This window comes from Mirounga angustirostris, unplaced genomic scaffold, assembly GCF_029215605.1.
Source record: "Mirounga angustirostris isolate CCGP_5_RB_7025 unplaced genomic scaffold, mMirAng1.0.hap1 SCAF_7, whole genome shotgun sequence".
NCBI lineage: Eukaryota > Metazoa > Chordata > Mammalia > Carnivora > Phocidae > Mirounga > Mirounga angustirostris.
The window spans coordinates 41,386,008-41,408,343 of NW_026991715.1; the positions used below are offsets into that span (position 1 = coordinate 41,386,008).

The 22,336-nt window shown below is 38.2% G+C and overlaps 1 protein-coding gene across 1 annotated transcript; it reads left to right on the forward strand.

The window, feature by feature from the left end:
- Positions 1–3,940: 3,940 nt before the first annotated feature.
- SPINK6 (serine peptidase inhibitor Kazal type 6) lies at positions 3,941–21,690 on the forward strand. The gene is made up of 4 exons (XM_045889620.1): positions 3,941–4,060; positions 12,765–12,821; positions 20,414–20,529; positions 21,645–21,690. The coding sequence occupies exons 1-4, from the start codon at positions 3,941–3,943 to the stop codon at positions 21,688–21,690; spliced, it is 339 nt and encodes a 112-aa protein (XP_045745576.1).
- Positions 21,691–22,336: the final 646 nt, after the last annotated feature.

Sequence of the window (22,336 nt, forward strand, 5' to 3'; positions counted from 1 at the left end):
GAGAGAGAATCTCAAGTAGACCCATGCTGAGCACAGAGACCCATGCGGGGCTGGATCTCATGACCCTGAGATCATGATCCTAATTGAAACCAAGAGTTGGATGCTTAACTAACTGAGCCACCCAGGAGCCCCCTGGTTTTTGTTTTCTTATTTTAACATATGATGAAAAAGACGTGAGTTGAAAAAAGTATTTGGAGGCTTACTAGTAGAAATTAAAGGGAACATAGAGAACACCTAGATATGTGAGGCTTCTGAGGAAAGTAAAAAGCTTTTTGCCTTCACCTCTCAAGGTAAGAAACAGACTGAAAAAAACCCATTAGTAACGAAAGTCACGTGCATTTTCTCCATTGAAAAAAGTCATTCAGGTTTGTTGCCAAGATCATATTAAAGATGTTACTTTCCCACCTACGCTCATTATTTCAGATGGCCACAAATTCCATCCTTAAATGTAGAGCTAGAGAATGGAGATCAAGAAAGAAAAGACTTAAGGTAGGCCTTAGAATTACAGCAATAGGAAAGGATTCTGAATGTAGTCCCCAAAATCGAAACAAGTAAAAGAAATAGTTCAGGAAACTTCTAAATTTTGAGGATTTGTATTGCTGGAGAAACTATTTTTTTCTTCTTTTTTCTTTTTTTTCAAGTGGAATTGCCAGAGAAACTAGAAGCCAAGATAAAAAACCACTTACCTTAAATAAACTTTAAGCCCCTGAACTGGACCATGAAGTAATTTGAAAGTAGTGTAGCCCCAGGGTTAAATGTGTTTCCAAACTCTTAGATTGGTCCTTGAAAGAAGAAAGGGAAATAAGATCCTATCAGAGGGCAAAGCCAGAAACTGCAAAGAACTGGGGAAAAGGACATTCTCTAGGTAATAAAATCAGAGTATTATCAAAGAATGAGCCCCATTACCAGAGCAGGAGACTTCACTAAGCCCAGGGAAGCAGATTTTGTCAGTGCTGCGTTCCAGTGATGGGCTTGTGTATCTCATTGCTCTTGTTTTCCAAATGGGAGCCTGAATTGTGGTGACCCTGTGCAAACTCCTCCATTATGTATTAGTATAGGAGAGGAAATAGGGACTGGCAGCATTCCCTACAATATGGGTCGCCATAAAAAGCTACTCTCAGAAATCAGGACTTTTTGCTGGTTGCAATGACTGGATAGCATTTTGGATTGTCTCTCGTGAGAAGTCAAGTGTGTATGTCTTAAGATTGGGAAGAGGAGTGTGCATGGTTATCTCGGAGCCAGGGGGACAAGTTATCTACAAAATTCATATCCCACCAATAGAATATAGAATCATTGCTAGGAAGTGAAAGCCCAACAAGGAAATTGGTTTTTCCACCCTTGTTGCATGTAAGTGTGATCATGTGACTAGTTCTCACCAATGGTGTGTGACATTTCACTTTTAAGCCAAGTTGGTGAAGAATCATGTGTGAACTCTTCACTATATTTTTCTTTTTTTTTTTTAAAGACTGTGTTTATCTATTTTAGAGAGAGAGAGAGACAGCATGAGCAGGCAGGGCAGAGGGAGAGGGAGAGAGAATCTCAAGCAGACTCTGTGCTGAGCATGGAGACTGACCTGGGGCTCCATCTCACGACCAGAGATTATGAACTGAGCTGAAATCAAGAGTCAGACGCTTAACCAACGGAGCCATCCAGGTGCCCCACAGTATTTGTCTTCTTTCTACCACCTTGATGCAAATGAGCATAGCAAATTTAAGCCACATGTGGAAGCCCAAATTGAAAGGAGACTGGGTCTCTTCATCACTGCTTGGAGAAAAGCTGTCTGGAAACAGACAGTCACCAGGACATTACACAGTTGAGAAGCACCTCCTCTTGTGTAAATTATTTACATAGAGGTAATGTGTTATATCATTACCTTACAGAAAACAATTTGTAATAAAAGGCATGGTGCAAAATTTACCTGCATCAAGGATATGAGGATAAGGGAGTTTCTGGGTTGTACTGTCTGATAGATACAGGATTATTTCTCTTATACTCAGGCATCAAGCCCAAGTCAAACACATAGCCCTCTATATGCAATGTAACCAAATACAATAAATCTAGCTTTTGAAAATTGAATCATACAAACATTGATTCTTCTACCCAACATAGTTATTTAGCTTCTCCTAATTTTTTTTACTATTATTAAACTCTTATTTATAGTTCCTACTATTTTTGACTGGCATATGTCAAATAAATCTCTACTCTCAAAAGCTATATAGTATCTTAAGTAATAATGAATAACTTCTATAAGGTAAAGACTTATACCACGTGCTATAGGCCATGAAAGGTAAAATGCTTTTTATTATAAATGAAATGCTTCTATTTTAATATAAGTTAGAAGAGAAAGACTGATTCCTTCCTGGGCAACTGCGGAAAACATTTTAGAATAGGCTTTACCTTAGCTTAGTCAAGAAAGTTGAGTCAGATTGTGATAGGCAGAGGTAGCAACAATGTGTTTTAGGCAAAGAAAATATTAGTGGGCAAAGTATAGGAAGAGAAAAATGAAGATTACTGAGGATTTTAGTGGTTTGAGCCTCTGCTATTTGACAAAGACACTGGGAGATGAAATTGAGACAGAAGATATGCCAGATCACAGAAGAACCTTGCATCCTGAGCTAAAAGCTCTTTAATTTTATTGGCTAAGCTTTATTAAGCAATGGGGAGGCACTCCCACTTATTTTTCCCTAGGGTAGCTGCCCCTGCCCCCAGTTGATAGTCTTGGGAGAGAACACAGATAGCAGAAATAATGGGATTGTAGAACTTAGAAATAAAAATCTTGCAGAGGCTTCCCACCCCCACCCCACCCCACCCCCCCATTTAGGGCAAACCAAATAATGATTTGTTTGAACTAAATCACCTGACCCAGGCAACACTGCTTTTAAGACTTTGGCGAACTTTCCCCTCATATTGTACTGTTAGCAAACATTTAAGAAGCTTCTTCTGATGGTTGTAATTAAGCTTCAAAAGGAGCAGGCACAGCCAGACATTTAGTCGGGCTGAAACTATTTCTCTTTTTCCATTGTTACCAATGTGCAATTCACCCTAGCTTGTTTTCCAGAGGGTGAATGAATTTCAATTTAGGGTGGTAGGAAAAGTCAGTGTGCAAGAATTTTTATTACGGTCTGATTCAGAGCTAGCTCTAAATCACCTTGGGCCACTGCACGCTCTGAAAACACCATGACATTTCAGGAACTACTTGGTCCTGGCCCGTTTTCAGGGCTCTTCAACCATCTTGATCAGGTAGCCCGTGTTTCAGCCTGCAGAGCTATTTGGTGTTCATATAGTCAATAGTCTTCCCACACTTGTGTCTATTTGCCTGGGTTTTAGTTCAGTTGTACCTCCCCCTGTGTCCTCCTCTTCTTCTCAACATCCCCCCCGCCACCCAGTCTTACTTTGCCACAGAACTCTTAATTATCCTTCAAGACTCATGGTTGTGCAAGTGTATCTTTTTTTTTTTAATGAGCCCTTCTCTGATGATACTATCTTAGAAAAATTAGTCAGATCTTTATGCATTCATGGCACTTCAGAAACAAGGTATTTTCTAGAATGTTACTACATGATACTTGAATTGTATTGTATGTATCTTACTTGCTAAACTATAAACTCCTAGAATACAGGAATAACGCAATAGAAACCATTGAGGAACCTCAGCTTCAAAGAGTGACAGAGAAGATTAGGAGGCCATTTAGATAAAAGAACCAAAAGATTAATAAGTAAAGAATGTAAGTGAAGATGAAAACCGTTTGTACTTTTTCATTCAAAAAATATCAGTAGGAGAATTTAAAAGAGAATAAGATAAACCCCTGTCTTTCTTTCAAATCATAATCTCGTGTTGTAGATAAAACTACAGAACAAGACTCATCAGTCAATAATATAACATAGCAATCCAGTACCATTTTCTGTGGAACAGTTTATAGAAGTTCTAAGAAGAAAGAGATGAATGACCACAGGGGTGATCTCCAGCCCTGACACCTTGAACAGTTTAACTGATGAATTTGATACAATCAGTGAAGGTGATGCAGTGATGACCAGCCAAAATGAACAAGACGAAACGTTCTCTGTATGTCAAGGAAATGAACCACAAAAGGGGAGGATAATAGATAACTTCATATTTAAAGCATGCTTTCTACACCTTCATTGAAGTCAGTTACGAAAGCACTTACTGGGACAGTAATCTATTCTTCCCAGGTGTGTTAATTCATCCATCAGCATCTTTTTGTTTGGTTGTTGAACCAGTTAAAGGAGTCTGCTCCTAATTCTCTGTCCCTTCACAATTACACTCCGAGGGACTGTCCCACGCCTTGCCACTGTTCAGTCCACTGCATCTACTCTATACCCACATCTACCAGTCTAGTTACTTTGTCAAAGAAGGAAACAAGGTGACCCTGACCTTTTTTTAGGATGCCTAAGGAATAGTGTCACCCTTTCATAGCGTTCCTAAGTTTATCCTGTGGTAATCTCTTCTTGAACCTTATCCAAATTGATGTGGAGCTATAATGCTTAAGTTTAAAAATAAGACATTTGAGGAGGCTTAATATGAAAAACATGCAAAATTCAACCGTAAAAGTGAATACATGAAGAAATATACGAAAACATAAAAAAGAAAGAAAATCAGGAAGACAGAAATCTTTGAATGAAATAGAAATTTTCCTAATACTATATTAAGATTCATAACATCAGTTAACTTCCAAAAGTGTACTTGATGACTTAGTTTGATTTCTACTGGAGCTAAAGTAATATAAAAAAACATAATAGCCTTGGTCATAATGAAACGGGATATGAAGGGAGTGTGGATGGTGGAGCAAAAGCCGTGACTAGAGAAGGTTATACGAATTGAATAGAGAGACAATTGCCGCTCAAGGATCAGCAGGTTACAAAATCTGACTCCCAGTTATGTGATTGGCAGTCTATGCACTCTTGCATGAGAGTCAGTGAGTATTAGGATGTAGTCCCTCTATCTTACTAGGAAGCAGTTAAATATATAGGGGTTTATAAATGAGGTTTACAGTCCTGTTGAACTATATCTAGAGGAAATCAAAGAAGTGAAAGAAATGATAGTAAACTAGACAGCTAATATCTACGTGTGTAAAAGAAGGAAGAGGATAGATTTTGAAAAATGTTGGCTACAAGTAACTAATGATCTCCGATGAATATATAATGCTAATTTTTTAAAAATCTCATATGTATTTTGAATAAATGCGGAGTAACTGCTAAATATAAGACAAAGATTTGGAGGATAAAAGACTAATAAGATACAGATTCTGTTCACAAGGAACATCTAGACAAATAGAGGAGATGTCAGATGGGCATAATTTTACAAAGTAGAACAGTTTCACAAGAAAAGAACAGATTCAAGAGAATTCAGAAGAATAGGTAGTATTACAGTCAAAGGACACGATTCTCAAACTCAAAAGCCTTCTAGGGCCAGCAACAAGTAAGGCAAATGAGTGAGCCAATGACAGGTGCAAATGAAGCAGTTACCCCTAAACTTCAGCTGACTCTCACCCTGGCAATGAAGGGCCCCAAAAGTTCCAGAAATCTTGTATTTAACATTTTGTTAGATATTCATATTTTAAAAGTTGTGGACTAATTTAAATTTTTTAAACCATTAAAATACAGATTAAAAAATACAAATAAAATACATCAATAAGTCAGAGTCAATCTTCATGCTACCAGTTTAGGATGTCTACCTTAGAGGATTAAGAAATGTTCTGTGAGGGGCATCTGGGTGGCTCAGGTCTGTGAGCCTGACTCTCGATTTTGGCTCAGGTCATGATCTCAGGGTCATGAGATCCAGCCCCATGTCAGGCTCCGTGCTGAGCTTAGAGCCTGCTTGGAATTCTCTCTCTTCTTCTCCCTCTACCCCTCCCTGCTTGTGCTCTCTCCCTCTAAAAAAAGAAGGAAAGAAAGAAAGAGACAGAAGAAAGAAAGAAAGAAAGAAAGAAAGAAAGAAAGAAAGAAAGAAAGAAAGAAAGAAAGAAAGAAAGAAAGAAAGAAAGAAAGAAGAGAAGAAAGAAAGAGAGAGAGAGAGAAAGAAATGTTCTGTTAAGAGATTATAACTTGGACTTCTCATTGTATGATATGTAGAATTTAGACATGTAGCAATTAGAGAAAAGAACATCCCAGGCAAAAGCAACATCATGACTTAAGTTAGGAAAATACAAGCATAATGCAAATAAATGAGAAACCATGAAGAACTTATTTTGAAAGGGGTGCCGAATCTATGACGGGAGGAGCAGGAAATACGATAACATGAGCATTTAGGAAAGAAGGTGAGGATGACCAGGAATGTACATAGATTCTTTAAAAGCAAGTCATGCCCAGTGTGCCTCACTGTATTTCATAAGGGTGAGAAATTGCTACCATGCCCAAAACATGAACATTTATTTAAATAGAGTAGTCTTGGACATAAGTTGGTGAAATATCTTCAATGCTGTTTTGTTCAACACTTGTCAATGATATTGATGATGATCAAGAGGACATTTACTAGATTTGTAGTTGACACAAGGTTGAAAGGGATCACTAATATGATGACAGACTCAAGCCTAAACAATTTTGAGACTGAATGCAAATTTTTGACAAAACACTAAAGTTGTTTCTGAGCCAAGAAAGTGAAAGAAATAAGTATAAGATGCGGGAAAAGAACCCAGAAAGCCATCTTATTAAGAATATTAAGATTCGGGCACCTGGGTGGCTCAGTTGGTTAAGCGACTGCCTTCGGCTCAGGTCATGATCCTGGAGTCCCTGGATCGAGTCCCACATCGGGCTCCCTGCTCAGCGAGGAGCCTGCTTCTCCCTCTGACCCTCCCCCCTCTCATGTGCTCTCTCTCATTCTCTCTCTCTCAAATAAATAAATAAAATCTTTAAAAAAAAAAAAGAATATTAAGATTCAGGGACACCTGGGTGGCTCAGTTGTTTTAGCATCTGCCTTCGGCTCAGGTCATGATCCCAGGGTCCTGGGATGGAGTCCCACATCGGGCTCCTTGCTCAGAGGGGAGCCTGTTTCTCCTTCTGCCTGCTTCTATCTCTGCCTGCCACTCCCCCTCCTTGTGCTCTCCCTCTCTCTCTGACAAAAAAAAAAAAAAAATTAAGATTCAGAAAGGTTAATTAACATCCCTCAAATCATACAGTTCATGGCAGAAGTAGAATGTGCATTCCGAGTCTATCTGGAATCAAACTCTATCTCTTTCCTATCCATCACAGAACCAGTAAATATAAAAGTACTATGTACTTCTCTTGGGAGAACATTAGTTTGATTTGTATTGAGTGGGAGATTGAGGTAAATGTCCTTAAAGATCACAATTAATTATAAAATCTATTTTTTATTTTCTTCTGATAAAACATTAATGAGGTTTGGACCTAATATACTGAGTAGAGTGGATTCAATTTTATATAAGCTAAGATTTCTGTGTCAAAGAATGAAATTTTATTTTTATTATTTTTTTCTTCATGTCACAATAATAGCAGAATACATTTGTCTTGCCGATTGAAGATAATTCAATCTCAGTTATATATCAAACATTTTCTGAGCACATATTAATTGGTAAGAATATTTGGAAGCCACAAAATTTCTTCCCATAAAGATTCAAGAAAAATTTAAAGACAATTGTTAAGGTTGTTCTTTAGTGGTCTTTGAAACTTTTAGTGCTTGACATCTGACCCACGACCTTCTGCAAAGGACTTCAAGATTATGTATATGTGAGCATGTATGTGTCTACGTGTGTGTTACACCACACTCCTTAGAATGAAAACCAAGCAGGTGCTTTTCCTTCTTACTCCTTTCCTCTCTTTCCTACCTGTACCCCTCATCCCCCCATCTCCTCTACCCTTCAAGTTCACATCTTTTAAAACTGTCAGAAAAGCAAATAAAAGAAAATAATTCTTATTTTTATTACAGTCATGCTTCATTTTTTATTAAACAGCAATATTTTATTTGATTACCAAATTCAATGCAATATAGTTGCCATTTCCAAAGACTGAAAATACATCCTAAATTCTGAGATGAATCAAATTAATATGTCAATTTCCAAAAAGAAAAGAAATATCCTGAAATAAAATGAACAATATCTGAACTACGTATATATTTTCTCAATGTGATTATTGGAAAAGGAAGCCCATTGTTTAGAAGTAGAATTTCTGAGTTATTTATACATAAAACACACTAATCACTTGTGTTTATTTTTTTAATCTTTTAATTTTTTTTGTTTGACTCCAGTCGACATACAGTGTTACTTAGTTTCAGGTGTGCAAAACGGTGACTTGGCTTCTCTATACCTGACCCCATACTCACCACCAGTGTCTGTCACCACACACTGCTGTTACAATGTCATTGACAGTGTTCCCTCTGCTGTGCCTTTTATTCCCGTGACTTACTCATCCATAACTGGAAGTCTGTATCTCCCACTCTCCTTCACCCATTCTGTTCAACTCCTCACCCCCCTTCCCACTGGCAGCCATCAATTTGTTCTCTGTATTTATAAGCCTGATTCTGCTTTTTGTTTATATGTTTATTCATTTGTTTTGTTTTTTTATGTTCCACATAGGAATGTTTAAACTGGACACATTTTGCATGTTCTTCCAACACTTTAAAGTGCTCCGTTTTTCTTCATGGTATTTTAAGTAGCTGTTTGTGATTTGAGACAGACTTTCTCATTATCACTATAACCATTGTTTATTTTTGTTGTTGTTCCCACAAAGAAAGCTATGGACATCCCACTCTTTGATCTCTCTTGCAAATGACTTGACCATAATAGTTAATGGGATTCATCTATGTGTATGAACAGTATATTTTCAAGGAGCTAAAACAAAAAGTTTTATTATGACTATTTTTTTTTACTTTACAGAGAAAAGGGAAATAGTTCATATTACTTATTTTAAATATTCCTTAATTCAGTAACTTTTAAAAATAATTTTTTAACTTTTTATTTAAGCTCCAATTAGTTAACATACAGTGTAATATTAGTTTTAGGTGAACAATACAGTGATTCAATACTTCCATACAACACCATCAATTAATGAATGGATAAAAATAATTTTTATAAATAAAAAATACATTGACTCCCTTCTTCATTTTGACTTCAGAATTGAAAATCACATATGACATACTATATGTTGGCTAACTGAACATAATAAAAATAAATAAATTTAAAAAAAAGAATTGAAAATCACTGGCATCTGACTATAGTAATGATTTTTAAAATTAACAGGCTGATTCCTCCCCAGAAAATGCTTTTGCTAACACAGTTCTGGTGACAATGTAGAATACCTATTTCTTTGGGGTACATCTTGGATGACATGGACTTTGAAAATCCAAGTTACACCCTAGATTCCATTCCCCTGTGGTTACTCATCTGGACCACATACATGCAGGACCTGTCTGAAAGAGACCTAGACATTAAGCAGGCTCCACCAGTGAATCATCCCTTTAATGTAGCAAAACCTTAGAGGGAAGAGTAGGGAGGATGTATTGGTTGTTAGGAAAACATAAACTACAGGTAGAAAATGACATCCTCAATTAATAAGATCTAAGGTGCGACTCACATAATTGTTCTAATTTTTAAGAATGATGGAGAGCATAAAGCATTTCTTTGAGTTGGTAAGAGGTCCCAATAAATGCCTAAATTGTGTAGATTTGCATATGGTTTTAGAAGGTGATTTATAAGGTAGGTGGAGATCCCAGCTCCCTTGATCATGTCTATATATATATATGTCTCAGTGTGTGTTTTAGTACCCTGGGAAGTGTCTTGACACAGAAGCTGAGCTAGACAAAGGAGCCTTGATCTGAGTGAGCTAACTGGCACCATGAGAATATTGAGTGTCTTTCTGCTCCTCTCTCTGGCTCTTTTCAGCATTTTCTCGGGTGAGTTCATTTCTTTTTTCTTAAAATTAAAATCCAGTATTCATACTGAACTGGAAATAAGGGTATTTATCTACCATATTTCAAAATCCTAACAATCTTGATATTAAAGGCCAATTCTGAGATCATTGTAGTGGTGATAATGATTGTGAGATGAGAATGGTGATAGTAATGATAAAAATAATGTTTTGTTGAGCATATACTATATTCTAGGCATGTACTGAGGGTTTTTCTACATCATCTCCAATACATACGGCAAGGTATTCATGTTTATACTCTACATATAAAAAAAAACTGTAGCATAAAGAACTTAAAATTGCCAAAGGACTTGTAACGAGGAAGTAGAATTTAGAATTTGAATCCAGGACTTCTGGGTATTACAGATGTTTGTTCCACAGAACTAGTCTGGAGGATGAGTAATTGTTGTATCTAGTAGTTTGGCTTCCAAGACAAAAGAAAGATTTCCTGTCCTCATTATTCTTATAATTGGAATTTAAATAACAAATTGAAACAAGGAGGAAGAAGGCAACTCGGAGAATGCTTCAGGAAAGTTATGGAATCTTAAAATGCCAAAATGTATATGCTGGTGGTGAATTAATTCCTCAAGCAAGGGAATATCTTTGGCCACTTTAATGAGCAAGAGTCATATATTCATTCTATCAATTCGGGTTGTTTAAAGGATAATACAGTTCAATCTGATATTTTTCATCACAGGATCATATGAATGAACAGTTTCACTGTACCTATTTCTTTCCTTCTTTATTATTCTACTCTTCGCTGTTGCAGTGGACAAAGCACATGCTAGAGACTCTAGACCCAGCACCTAGCCCCACCTCTTTCACTAATGACCTGTGTCACCTGGAGAAATAGCACAGCATTTCGAGATCTTCTCTCATTTGTAGAATGCCAGAAATGAGATTGCATCCTGGGAACTTCCATGTCTGATACAGCACTTGTGACAAAAGTAGTTGAAGTTTGCTGCTATCAGAGATTTTTTTTTTTAAGATTTTATTTATTTATTTGAGAGAGAGAGTGCATGTGAGAGTGTGAGGCGAGGTGGGCCGAGGGGAGGGTTGGGCAGAGAGAGAGAGAGTCTCAAGGAAACTCCCCACTGAGTGTGGAACCCTAGGCGGGGCTCAGCCTCATGACCCTGAGATCATGACCTGAGCCAAAACTAAGAGATGCTTGGGCGCCTGGGTGGCTCAGTTGGTTAAGCGACTGCCTTCAGCTCAGGTCATGATCCTGGAGTCCCGGGATCGAGTCCCGCATCGGGCTCCCTGCTCGGCAGGGAGTCTGCTTCTCCCTCTGACCCTCCCCCCTCTCATGTGCTCTCTCTCATTCTCTCTCTCTCAAATAAATAAATTAAATCTTTAAAAAAAAAAAAAAAAACTAAGAGATGCTTAACCGACTGAGCCACCCAGGCACCCCAGGTCCTATTTGATCTTATAGAATGGAATTTTAGAGCGATTGTCCTAAGAATCTTTATTTTTTGGTTGTTGTTGAAATTGTGCTTTTGTTTGTTTGTTTGTTTTTTTGTAGTTTTTTAGCAGAGAAATCCTTTTTTTTTTACTGAACTATAGTTGACATGGAGGGTTACATTAGTTTCAGGTGTACAACATAGTGATTCACCAAGTATGTACGTTCTGCTGTGCTCACCACAAGCATAGCTCCCATGTAATAACCAGCCACGTGGCTGCAGTAAGGTGGGCAATCACTACAGCAGATGTTCATTAACTTCCTTTTAAATTCAAAAGCCTTGTTTCTCCTTTCCCCTTGAATAGAGAATACACTTGACGTATTTCCAGCTGTTCTCCTGCAAGTGCAGGCCAGCACTTGAGAAGGATTGCACTCATGCAATTCTGTCATCAAAGTGCCCTTGGGCTTACACATGAGAAGTGTTGTTGGCATTAGGAATTCTGCAGTTATGGCCAGATCAAGATTCAACAGCTCATACCAGAATTCAACCCAAGACCTTTATTATATCAGTTTTTTTTTTATTTATTTTAAAAGAAAGATATCAGCGTTTTTTTGTTTTTTTAAGATTTTATTTATTTATTCATGAGAGAGAGAGAGGCAGAGGCAGAGGGAGAAGCAGGCTCCCCGAAGAGCAGGGACCCTGATGCGGGACTCGATCCCAGGACCCCAGGATCATGACCTGAGCCAAAGGCAGACACTTAACCATCTGTGCCACCCAGGCACCCTATATATCAGTATTTTAAACCACTGAGCTAATTAGCCACAACTTAAAATCACATACATAATCCTAAAGATGGAGGGAGGGAGAGAGAGAGAAGCAAGACTGTATTTATGGACTTTTCTTCTTCTTTCAGGAATTTAGAAAGATGTAGCAGGAGAAATAAGTCACAAAAAAAGAGAATGAGTTTGTCCTTACGAGTCTATATTTGGGCCAAGTCTTCAAAGATGGTTGAGTATAAAGGGCAGAAGAGCAATTTGGGGCTCAAAGAACAAACAACAAATGTAGTGTCTTCCCCAGCTGCCTGGGACAAAGGCTTTGGGGAGGTCTGCATGCACTGAACCCTGGACTGTCAAAGTGAGAGGAAACTTTCCAACCCAACTTCTCTATCTTGAAGCCAGAGATGACAAGGTCATTCCCATAGTAAATTCGTGACTCGACCAGGACTGTCACATGAATCTCCAGATCCTTAAACTATTTCCTCTAACTTCCCCCCAAACCTCCAAGAAATATTACCCATCATGGTCCATGTACATTATATATATATATATAAATCATTTTTGAAGTGTCTGCTGTGCCCTGAGAAATGAACAGGTGTAAACAATAAAACTACCATACCATGACTTATTCAGGTGACGAAGAATCAAGAAAAGGTATCATTCCCAGCTTGAGGGTGTCCTAATTTCACAAATCCTGCTTTTTGCACATTCAAAGACTACATTGTTTGGATTTTGTGCTTTCTTTTCAGGTGTCTTCAGTCAAGGAGGACAGGTCAGTGTATATTTTTTACCTATTCTTCAGACCTGGGTGGCGTTTGGCTGGTATTCCCCAACCAAACAGAGGTTTGCCTATGGGTAAAAGAGCAGAAACAAGGAACATGCGGCCCAAATGCAGAAATCAGAAGTAACTCATTTTTTTTAACTACAATATCTCATTGAGTATACTGTTTACAGTTTTAAAGACCCTAAATGCCTATTCTCAGATTTTGTTAAAGTGAAATGAATGTAAATAAAAATAGGACGAATCTGTCATCGTGCTAATGCTTAGTCTCTGATTTCACTGTGTGATCTTGGGCAAGTTACTCAGCTTTTCTGAGCCGTAATTTCCACAACTATAGAAAAGGAATAATATTATTCACCTCATAGAATTAGATTTAAGTTACATAAACTATGTGGGAGCGTTTGGTAAACTATAGAAGGATAACTTAGTGATCAATCATGAGCAGCTTCTAAAGGAGATATTAGGCCAGAGGCTTTTATTTTCTGCTTAGAGAGCAAGCTTGTTAAGTGTGTTGCACTGAGTATGTACAAAGAGATTCACTCGAAATTAAATACAATTGGGGTTAAAAATTGGAATAGGCACAAGTTATCTTCTTTATTTGGCTGATTCTTTTTTTTCCAAATTAATCCACCACCTTTTTTCCAGTCTCTTGTTCTACCAAAAGACAACACAAATAAGTGGTGTTTGTTCTGCCAATCCTGCTCTTGTGTCTATACTGAATGTGTTCACTTGACTTTGGCCTTGGTTCTTGGTTAGCCTCGTTGTGCTCAAGAACTTTTGGCATCAAAAATTCCCAGACATGGGGCGCCTGGGTGGCTCAGTTGGTTAAGCGACTGCCTTCAGCTCAGGTCATGATCCTGGAGTCCCGGGATCGAGTCCCGCATTGGGCTTCCCTGCTCGGCAGGGAGGCTGTTTCTCCCTCTGACCCTCCTCCCTCTCATGCTCTCTGTCTCATTCTCTCTCTCAAATAAATAAATAAAATCTTTAAAAAAAAAAAAATTCCCAGACACTACTGCCAACTGATTGGAGTTGGCAAAGGAGCTAAAAAATATTTTCCAACCCTAGTATACCTCCCACTTGCATAAAACTTTTTTTTCAAATTTTAGCATCTCAGAAATTGAGATGCATCTTATAATGGATGATACCTTAGAATGAACTGCCAGTGTGTTGTGTCTTAGTGTATGCACACGTGTGTTTGTATTACTATATGTAATTATACACCTTAAAATTGATTTATCCTTATGTTTAAATGTATATGGTAGCATAATCTATGTTAAATATCAAAACAAACAGAGAAAGGACATAAGATCCAGACAAACATTCCATATCCCTTTAGGTAGTAAAATATGATAAGGCCATTACACAGAGATTCAAAATAAATGGAATCTAACCCGTTTTCTCATTAACCCACAAGTTGCTTTTCTTCTTTCGGCTTCGAATTCCAGATTGGATTTTTAGTGCTTTCTAGGGTTCATTGAAAATCTGCTATTTACTGGTTCTGTTCCTATAGACGGACCCAAGTCTTAGAGTCTGCTTGCCTGAGGATCCTGGGGGATGCTTCCTCAATGTGCAGATCCCCAGGCACCATGCCAGGCTTACTGAGTAATAATCACACAGCTGAGGAGTTTTGATCCTAGGTTCTTGGTATTTATCTGATGCTGGAAAGCACTGACTTTGGAGCACTCAAACACCCTCAGGACAGTATAGATGAGTCCTTGTTCAAATCCTTGCTGGCTGTGTGATCCGAACGGTGTCTCTTCCATTCTCTTTGCCTTTGTTTCCACATCTCTAAGATGAAAATACAGATTCAAGCATCTCCAGAGCCCTGTTCTGGCCTTAGGTATCTGGATTCGTATGAACAAAGCCTGCCTGACCAAGACTGCTGTCTCTTTTGCGCTCAAATATCAAGGGCCAGGAGGGAGCCACCGTTCAGATGGCACAAAGGTGACGTTTCTCTTCTGTGTGTCTGGAAGGATGATGGCAGTCCCAACGACAAGCAGAAATTGAAACTAACCTTGGGAGCATGCCTGCTCAAGTCTGATCCAGCCAGGACAAAAGGCAGAGCATTTACTCTTAACACCAAAGTCAATATTCTCATGCCAGGAAGTCTCTCCATGATGGAGCACCTGAGGGGAAATTAGAATGAGCAGTTTAAATTATTGATTTGTAAAAGTTTCACATTCTTTCAAAAAGAGTGTTCAAACTAAACAAAAAGCATGTTCCTGCACTTTGGGAATTCGTAGTCCTGTAAAATTTTCCCTGTAAATATAAGTGACTAATAAGCTGCCAACTCTTTAATTTGCCAAGTAGGAATATTAAATAACATAAAAATAAAAATCTAATAATAATAATTAAACATAAAACTACTATTTACCATCATCAGCCTTCATTAAAGAAATTATAGTATAATACCAAAATGCTTGAAAGACATAATCTCAAAACAAGGATGGTTTTTTGAACAGAATACATTTTGCTTTTAGAACCACTCACTACTTTGTCTTTGTTTTTCTTATTTCCTTACCAGGCTGGGTATTTGGGAACCATATCCTTAGGGAGCTGTTTAAATTAATATTCCAGATTGGAATTAACATAACAAACTGCTTGAAAATAAATGTCAACCATTTTCTTTTACAATAATTTTGAGATATCTACATTTATTTTTGTTAGCATTTTAAGATAAAAGCATGGTAAATTTTAGTATAGTTAGTAAAACAATGCTCCATGCCTAAAATATGTTTGGGGCTGTTCATTTTTCCTAATTAGCTTGCTTTAACTTTAATTAACATACTGACAGGACACCTAAATATAACTTGGCAGTGTTAACCAGCGTCTATACTTTAACTAGAGATAGGGAAACTCGGGCTTCAGAAAGAGAACCTACCTCACTCAAGGTTACCAACAGCAGTAAAGCTGTGCAGTCACCATCTCAGGACACCCAACTCCACATTGAGTGACCATCTGTGGCTCCATGCTGCTTCTTTTTGGGGGGGGCGGGAGGGGTACAAGGAAAGGGAGAGTGAATCTTAAGCAGGCTCCACACCCAGCAGGGCGCCCAATGCGGGGCTCGATCTCAAACCCCTGAGATCATGACCTGAGCTGAAGTCAAGAGTCTGACGCTCAACCGCTCAACTGACTGAGCCCTTCCACGCTACTTCTGATCAGCAACAGGAAGCCATTTTGCAGGGCACGTGAATTCGTATTGAGCAGCATAATTTTCTGAGCAAATAAATACATGTTAGTGTTTACTATCCTCAGTTCTTAAGCAAAGAAGTATTATAATGAACACAGTAGTTTAGGGGTGCCTAAACTAGTATTTTTCAGTGATGGGGAGAATAGATGAAGTCCTACACTCTAAGGTGTATGGGTGTGATTGTGTGTGTTTGCAAATTTTCATTGGCTTTATTTGTAGAACTAAAATGCTAGAGTAAAATATCAGTGATCCTGACTCTTTAGTTGATTGAGTAACCATACAAGCTCATTTTCCAGACAAGTTAAATGATTTGGTAGTGCCCGTTAGCAAAAAACACTGATTTGGGTACTAAAAGTGTCCCTCTATTCCAGAATATTTTAGAAGGTACAGTTCTTTGAAGAACCACAAGAGGTCAGGCTGATACTAAACACTGGCACCCAAGTGCCTAAACATGGTCTTCAGAAGCTGAACTCAGGAAATAAATGGAGGTGCTTATTAAATCCAACACCAATTTAAAAAAAAACATCAAAAAATTCACTAAAATAGGATAAAAATAATGGGTTCCAAAAATTGTAGATTATGATATAATTTACACTGTTAATATTCATAGTAGCAATCTTGCACATACTTGGAGCTTTACCAAGTGTTTTCAAAGGATTTATCACTACGATAACCCCAGAAGATAGGCATTATCAGCCCCGTTAAAGATGAAGAAACTTAATCTCAGAGCAGTCAAATTTTTGCACAAGGTAGTGTAACTAATCAGTGAAAGAAGCAAAATTCAGAGCCAGGTCTGTCTGATTCCATCTACAGGACAGTGACCCAACATGACAGAGCAGTAGGGGATTCTAACCAATTCAGGGAGAGGAGAATTTCAGCTCTCTTGGGTTTCCTAAATCCCTCATAGGGGAAACTTTCAAGGAGGAAGAAACAATCATACCATCCCCTTAGTCTAGACCTGCTTTGACTTCTGTATAGTAAAAGGGGAGAGGACAGTTAGGCGCAAAAAAGGTGTGACATTCAGAAATCAGCCCACTTCTCCAGTTATGAGAGCCCTGGCCTCTTCCTAGTCCCAGCCCTGCTATGCCCCTGCCTTGCTCTTTGCTTCCCAGAAGGGATTTCTGGGTGTCCCTGCAAAGGCATCGTTCACCTTCCCTGTCCTCCGGGGCTCTCAGAGAGTGGTCTTTTTCTGTCCTCAGTCACCATGCTAAAATTTCTCACACACTGAGTGAAGAGGAGCCTCTAGATATAAAAGAGGAAGCACTTGGGCAGAAGTTGTTATTTCTCCCACTCAACTGAAGATCTAGGCCGTCTAGTCCGATGGTACAGTTGAAGCAGGGCTGCCATCAGAAGCTTATTTTCCGCATCCTTGCCCAAGGTTGTTTCAAGTATTCTCCCTGACTTTCTACAATTCCTCTTGACCCCCTCTGATCCTCATAACAGTGCTCGGAATGAAGCATGTGTCCAAGATGACACAACTAGTTAATTGTGTGTGGCAGAACAAATTCTGTAACAGGATTCCTTGGCTCCCTTCAGGGATCACTAGAGGCCAGGACAATCCGAAAGCATGAAGTGTGTCTATGTTCTGAGGAAGTCTGTGCATAGGCCATTTGATTGTTTGGGTTTTCGTTGTTGAAATCTTGTATTCTTCCAGGTCATTCCCAGGGGGCAGTGGAAGGGGAGAAGTGGGCTTGGGGAGGGGGTGGCGTCTAGACACTCCCAACAGTGAACCCTCCCCATCTGCCTCTTTCATATCACTTTCTGAAGGACAAAAGAGGCTGGATGGCAAGATCAGAGGGCCAACTGCCAGGGAAAGGTGTCTTAAGGAGGTGTCTCTCTCATATAAGAGACTTTGTTTTTTCTTTTTCTCACTGACCTGGCTGTAGAGACACATGTATCTCTGACCAAGATGCCCTGTCTTCAGCTTCCACAATGCCCGTGCCTGGCCCACTGTGGCATTGATCGCACATCATGCTATGGTTATCTGTGTCTTTTTTTTTTTTAAGATTTTATTTATTTATTTGTCAGAAAGAGAGAGAAGGCACAAGCAGGGGGAGCAGCAGGCAGAGGGAGAAGCAGACTCTCCGCTGAGCAGGGAGCCCAACGCGGGCTTGATCCCAGGAATCTGGGATCATGACCTGAGCTGAAAGCAGACACTTAACTGAGCCACCCAGGCGTCCCAGTTATCTATATTTTCTCTGCTTCCTTCATGCAGATGAGATGGTGAGCTTATATTGTTTATAACTGATTCTTCTCTGTATCACCAGAGCTCAGCACTGTGTCCTCCAAATAGTAGTTACCCATTGGCTGTTTGTGGAATAAATGAAAATATCAGAGATGATTCTGGTGTTTACAGTTTCTTGACTCAAGCACACAGCTGCAAATGTGTACATCAATGACTTAAGTGTAAAATACATTAGCTTTTGAGAAAATTATCCTATGATTTATAAGACCCCAAAGATTTTCCAGCCTTTTTTCTGTTTGGAGACCTAAAGGAAAGATTACCGTCTGGGAGGTAGTATGAGAGGATGGAGTTATCTTTAAGAGCTTTCAGGAAAAGTAGAACTTTAGGTGGGACTATGAGAAGCCTATCTTCTCGAAGCCATGCCCTAAGATCTCTGATAAGTACCATACTGCCCAACCTCAACAGTACAACTGCCAAATCTCAACAAACATCTATATTTAATAGTCTCAGGTGCCTTAAACCTGTTACATGTGATAATATTTTTAAACCCAGCAGTGTGATTCTTTTGCTGAGTGTTTCTCCATGCAAACCATCAGAGGGCTTTATCAATATATAATGGTTTACTCATATCTTAAACAAATAATTCATCTCACCTATGCCCAAACATTTCTCTAATAAGGTATTTTCATGAAGTCTCCAAGTCATGACTATAAGTGTGGTCAAGGGTGCATAGTGACAGTTGATCTTTATTTCTCTCAGTGAGGATGTGTTGGAAATCTGCCATAGTAGGTTGTTGGAAATTCTAGACCAGCAAGGAGAAGCAATATGTTTAAGCACTGGTTTCAGTGACATCTGCTTGTGTGGCATTGGTAAGCCACGTAATTTTCCTGAGGATCACTATTCACATCTGTAAACTAGATAATATAACATCGTTCGCCGTATATCTCAGGCAGGGTTATTGTAAGACTCAACTCACATAATCCATATAAGAGTAGCTTAAATATTATGACTCAATTAATAAACATAAGACAGTGTTGTTTTAATGGAACTAAGATGGAGTAAAGTATGGTCCCTGTGTTCATGTTTAAATGTTACTTCAGCCCACACAGCTGACATTTGGAGGAGTTCAGTTTTACCTATTACATATTGCCTGTACTCTGGAATAAAATGACTCAAATGCCATTTGCACACCAAATATTTACTCAGTTGACACTGAATTGAAAACTCCAGACTATTCTGAAAGACCGCTAAAACTAAGGAGAAATATTAGTGCATAGGTACTACCATCCCTTCTATAGAACCCATGATGATAATTACTAATCAGTCATAGTATGTGTTCTCACCAAGGCTGGATGCACCCTCAGAACCCTTCTAAATAGAGCAGCTTAGGCAGCTATTACTATGTTTTTATAGTAAGCACAAAAGTTCAAATCGTACAAATAGACTCCAAGACAGAGTAAGTTAATAATAAAGACATTAGACCATTGTTTTCAAGAGATAGTAAATGGATGTAGCAGCCAACAGGGAAAACTAACAAGCCATTACATAACATATGAGAACTCCGTGCAAGAATCATCCACGTCTTTATAGCAAGGCATAAAGACTGCAATTAGAGTTAAATTAATACAAAGAAAGAAAGAGAGAGAGAGAGACAAAAGAAAGAAAGAAAGAAGAAAGAAAGAAAAAGAAAGAAAGAAAGAAAGAAAGAAAGAAAGAAAGAAAGAAAGAAAGAAAGAAAGAAAGAAAGAAAGAAAGAAAAAGAAAGAGGGAGGGAGGAGGGAAGGAGAGAAGGAAGAGAAAGAAAGGCAGAAAGAAAAGAGCAAGCAAGCAGCATTTAAAGTTGAAAAACTAATCTCTGAATAATTAAGTGTTGGAGCAAAAAGTCATACCTATAGCATTTACCTCACTCCTTATATAAGAAGTAAGCATCTACCTTACATCATTAACTTACTCCTGAATACCATAACTACAGAAATGGGTTTCCTGTGTCTCAGAGAAAGAGTCTCATTTACATTTAGTAAATTCTGGTTAAGCAGATAAGGAAAGCTATTTTTCTATTTCAGGAAGCTTTACATCGGGAGCGCACGTGTGTGTGTGTGTGTGTGTGTGTGTGTGTGTTTAAGCTTGCTGTCTGAAGCTTCTGTTCTGAGGGATAGATCCATAGACTAGAATTCACTAATGTCAATGTCATCGTGCTTACGTTGGTAGATTGACTGTGGTGAGTTCCAGGATCCCAAGGTCTACTGCACGCGGGAATCTAACCCCCACTGTGGCTCTGATGGCCAGACATATGGCAATAAATGTGCCTTCTGTAAGGCAATGGTGTAAGTATCATACTCATCAAAATCAGAAACATGAAAAGTTTGGGGAAAATTTATCATCAATAAAAATATTATTTTATCCAAATTATTTTCAGACATTTTCTTTTATACCAAATTATATGTTACTAAGGTACAAATTTCTATTAATTCCTCTTTTAGTTTGATGAAAAAGAGCCGTTCAACAAAGAATAGAGGAAAAGATTATCCTTTAGAATGCAGACTAGTCAAACTTTACATAGTATACTAGGAAGATTCCATCAAGGACCCATGTGTATTGAATTTACACGTTTATAAGGAACAGAACAGATGCTATAGATTTTAGCCAATAAACTGTGACCTTCCCAAGGGATCAGTTTATAATTAATAAAAATTTATTCAATCAATCTTTTAGTCTAATTGATTGCCCTAAAACCAAGGAAATTATAACCCTTGTTTAAGCCAGATAAAAGTCTCTCACTCCTCGCCATTTTCTGGTATTAGAGTTTTCTGTGAATGTCTTAATTTCGCTCAACTTCACTGCAAAATGCCTAAGCACAGGGATTATATAACTACCTATTATAATAACAGAACCAGGCACATAGAATGAAATTAATAAATTAATATGTGCCTACTTGCTTATGTAACGTATCTGATTAATTAATACCAAACTTTCTCAGAGAAGAAAGGCAGTAGGGTAAACAGAGATTTAATTTAATGGACACATATTACTGAGAAAGTCTGAATATATATCCTGCTATAAAGTGCCAAATGCCGGAATATTTGGTTCAACCTCTTACATCTTCTATGAGGACTGTGGCCCTAGTGTACCTTTGCCATTACCTCTCCGGTCACTTTAACCTTTTCTGTTTGTATGCATATTTCCTCTCAGAGAATGAACAGTTGAAACCAAGAGGTCAAGCCTGGGTAAAAATCTGAAATTTGTGTAAGATTCATGTTTTCTGTAATTTGTCCAGATGTCATCTCTGAGTACATTTAATTAACCTCTGCCAAATCGTAAATGTGGATACCTATAGAATCAAATGATTGCAGGGACTCTGTGTAGTCAAAACTTCTTCCAACCTTTGTAATGAATAATAACAATATTACACTGAGCATATATTTGTCTTTCTCTTTTACAGGAAAAGTGGTGGGAAGATCAACCTAAAGCATCAAGGAAAATGCTGAATTTTGTGCAGTGTGTGTGCTGACTTCCAGCCACTTCTTTTCTCACTTCTATTTTTCTCTAATGGAGTCTTTAAATTTATAAAGATACGCCTTCTACTCTGCCTGCCTCTTGGGTAGTTCAGTTTATATCTATTTCCCTGGATTTGCTTGTTAATAAAGTAAATTCTGTAGAAGCATTGCTTGTGTTTTTACTTTGAGATCAAGAAGACATACGGATACATTATGGAATAATTGACCTCGCATAAACTTGGATAAAAAGCCCTGTTTTTTGGATCTAAATCAACCAACCAGTCACTGTGGGATCTTGGGAAAATCCCTTCCCCTTTCCTATTCTTGGAGTTGCATGTAGGTGATGAGGGACTTTTAACAATGTGACAATACATTATGTTTACAATTATTTTGCAATACCTATTATTTAGATGGTAGATCACATAATATTGTTTCTTCCTAAATTCAGGAAAAGTACTTTATATAAAAATAAAATATTCATCCTCCCTAGACCACAGTTTTTTCATCTCTATGGAATGGTAGATTTATGCACAGAGATGTTACCCTTCATGTATACTACTGAACAGGACCTAACCAAACTGGGGGTGCATCTGATCTTTAGATCAGGAGCCAGGGAGATTAGGTTATGCTAGGGAAA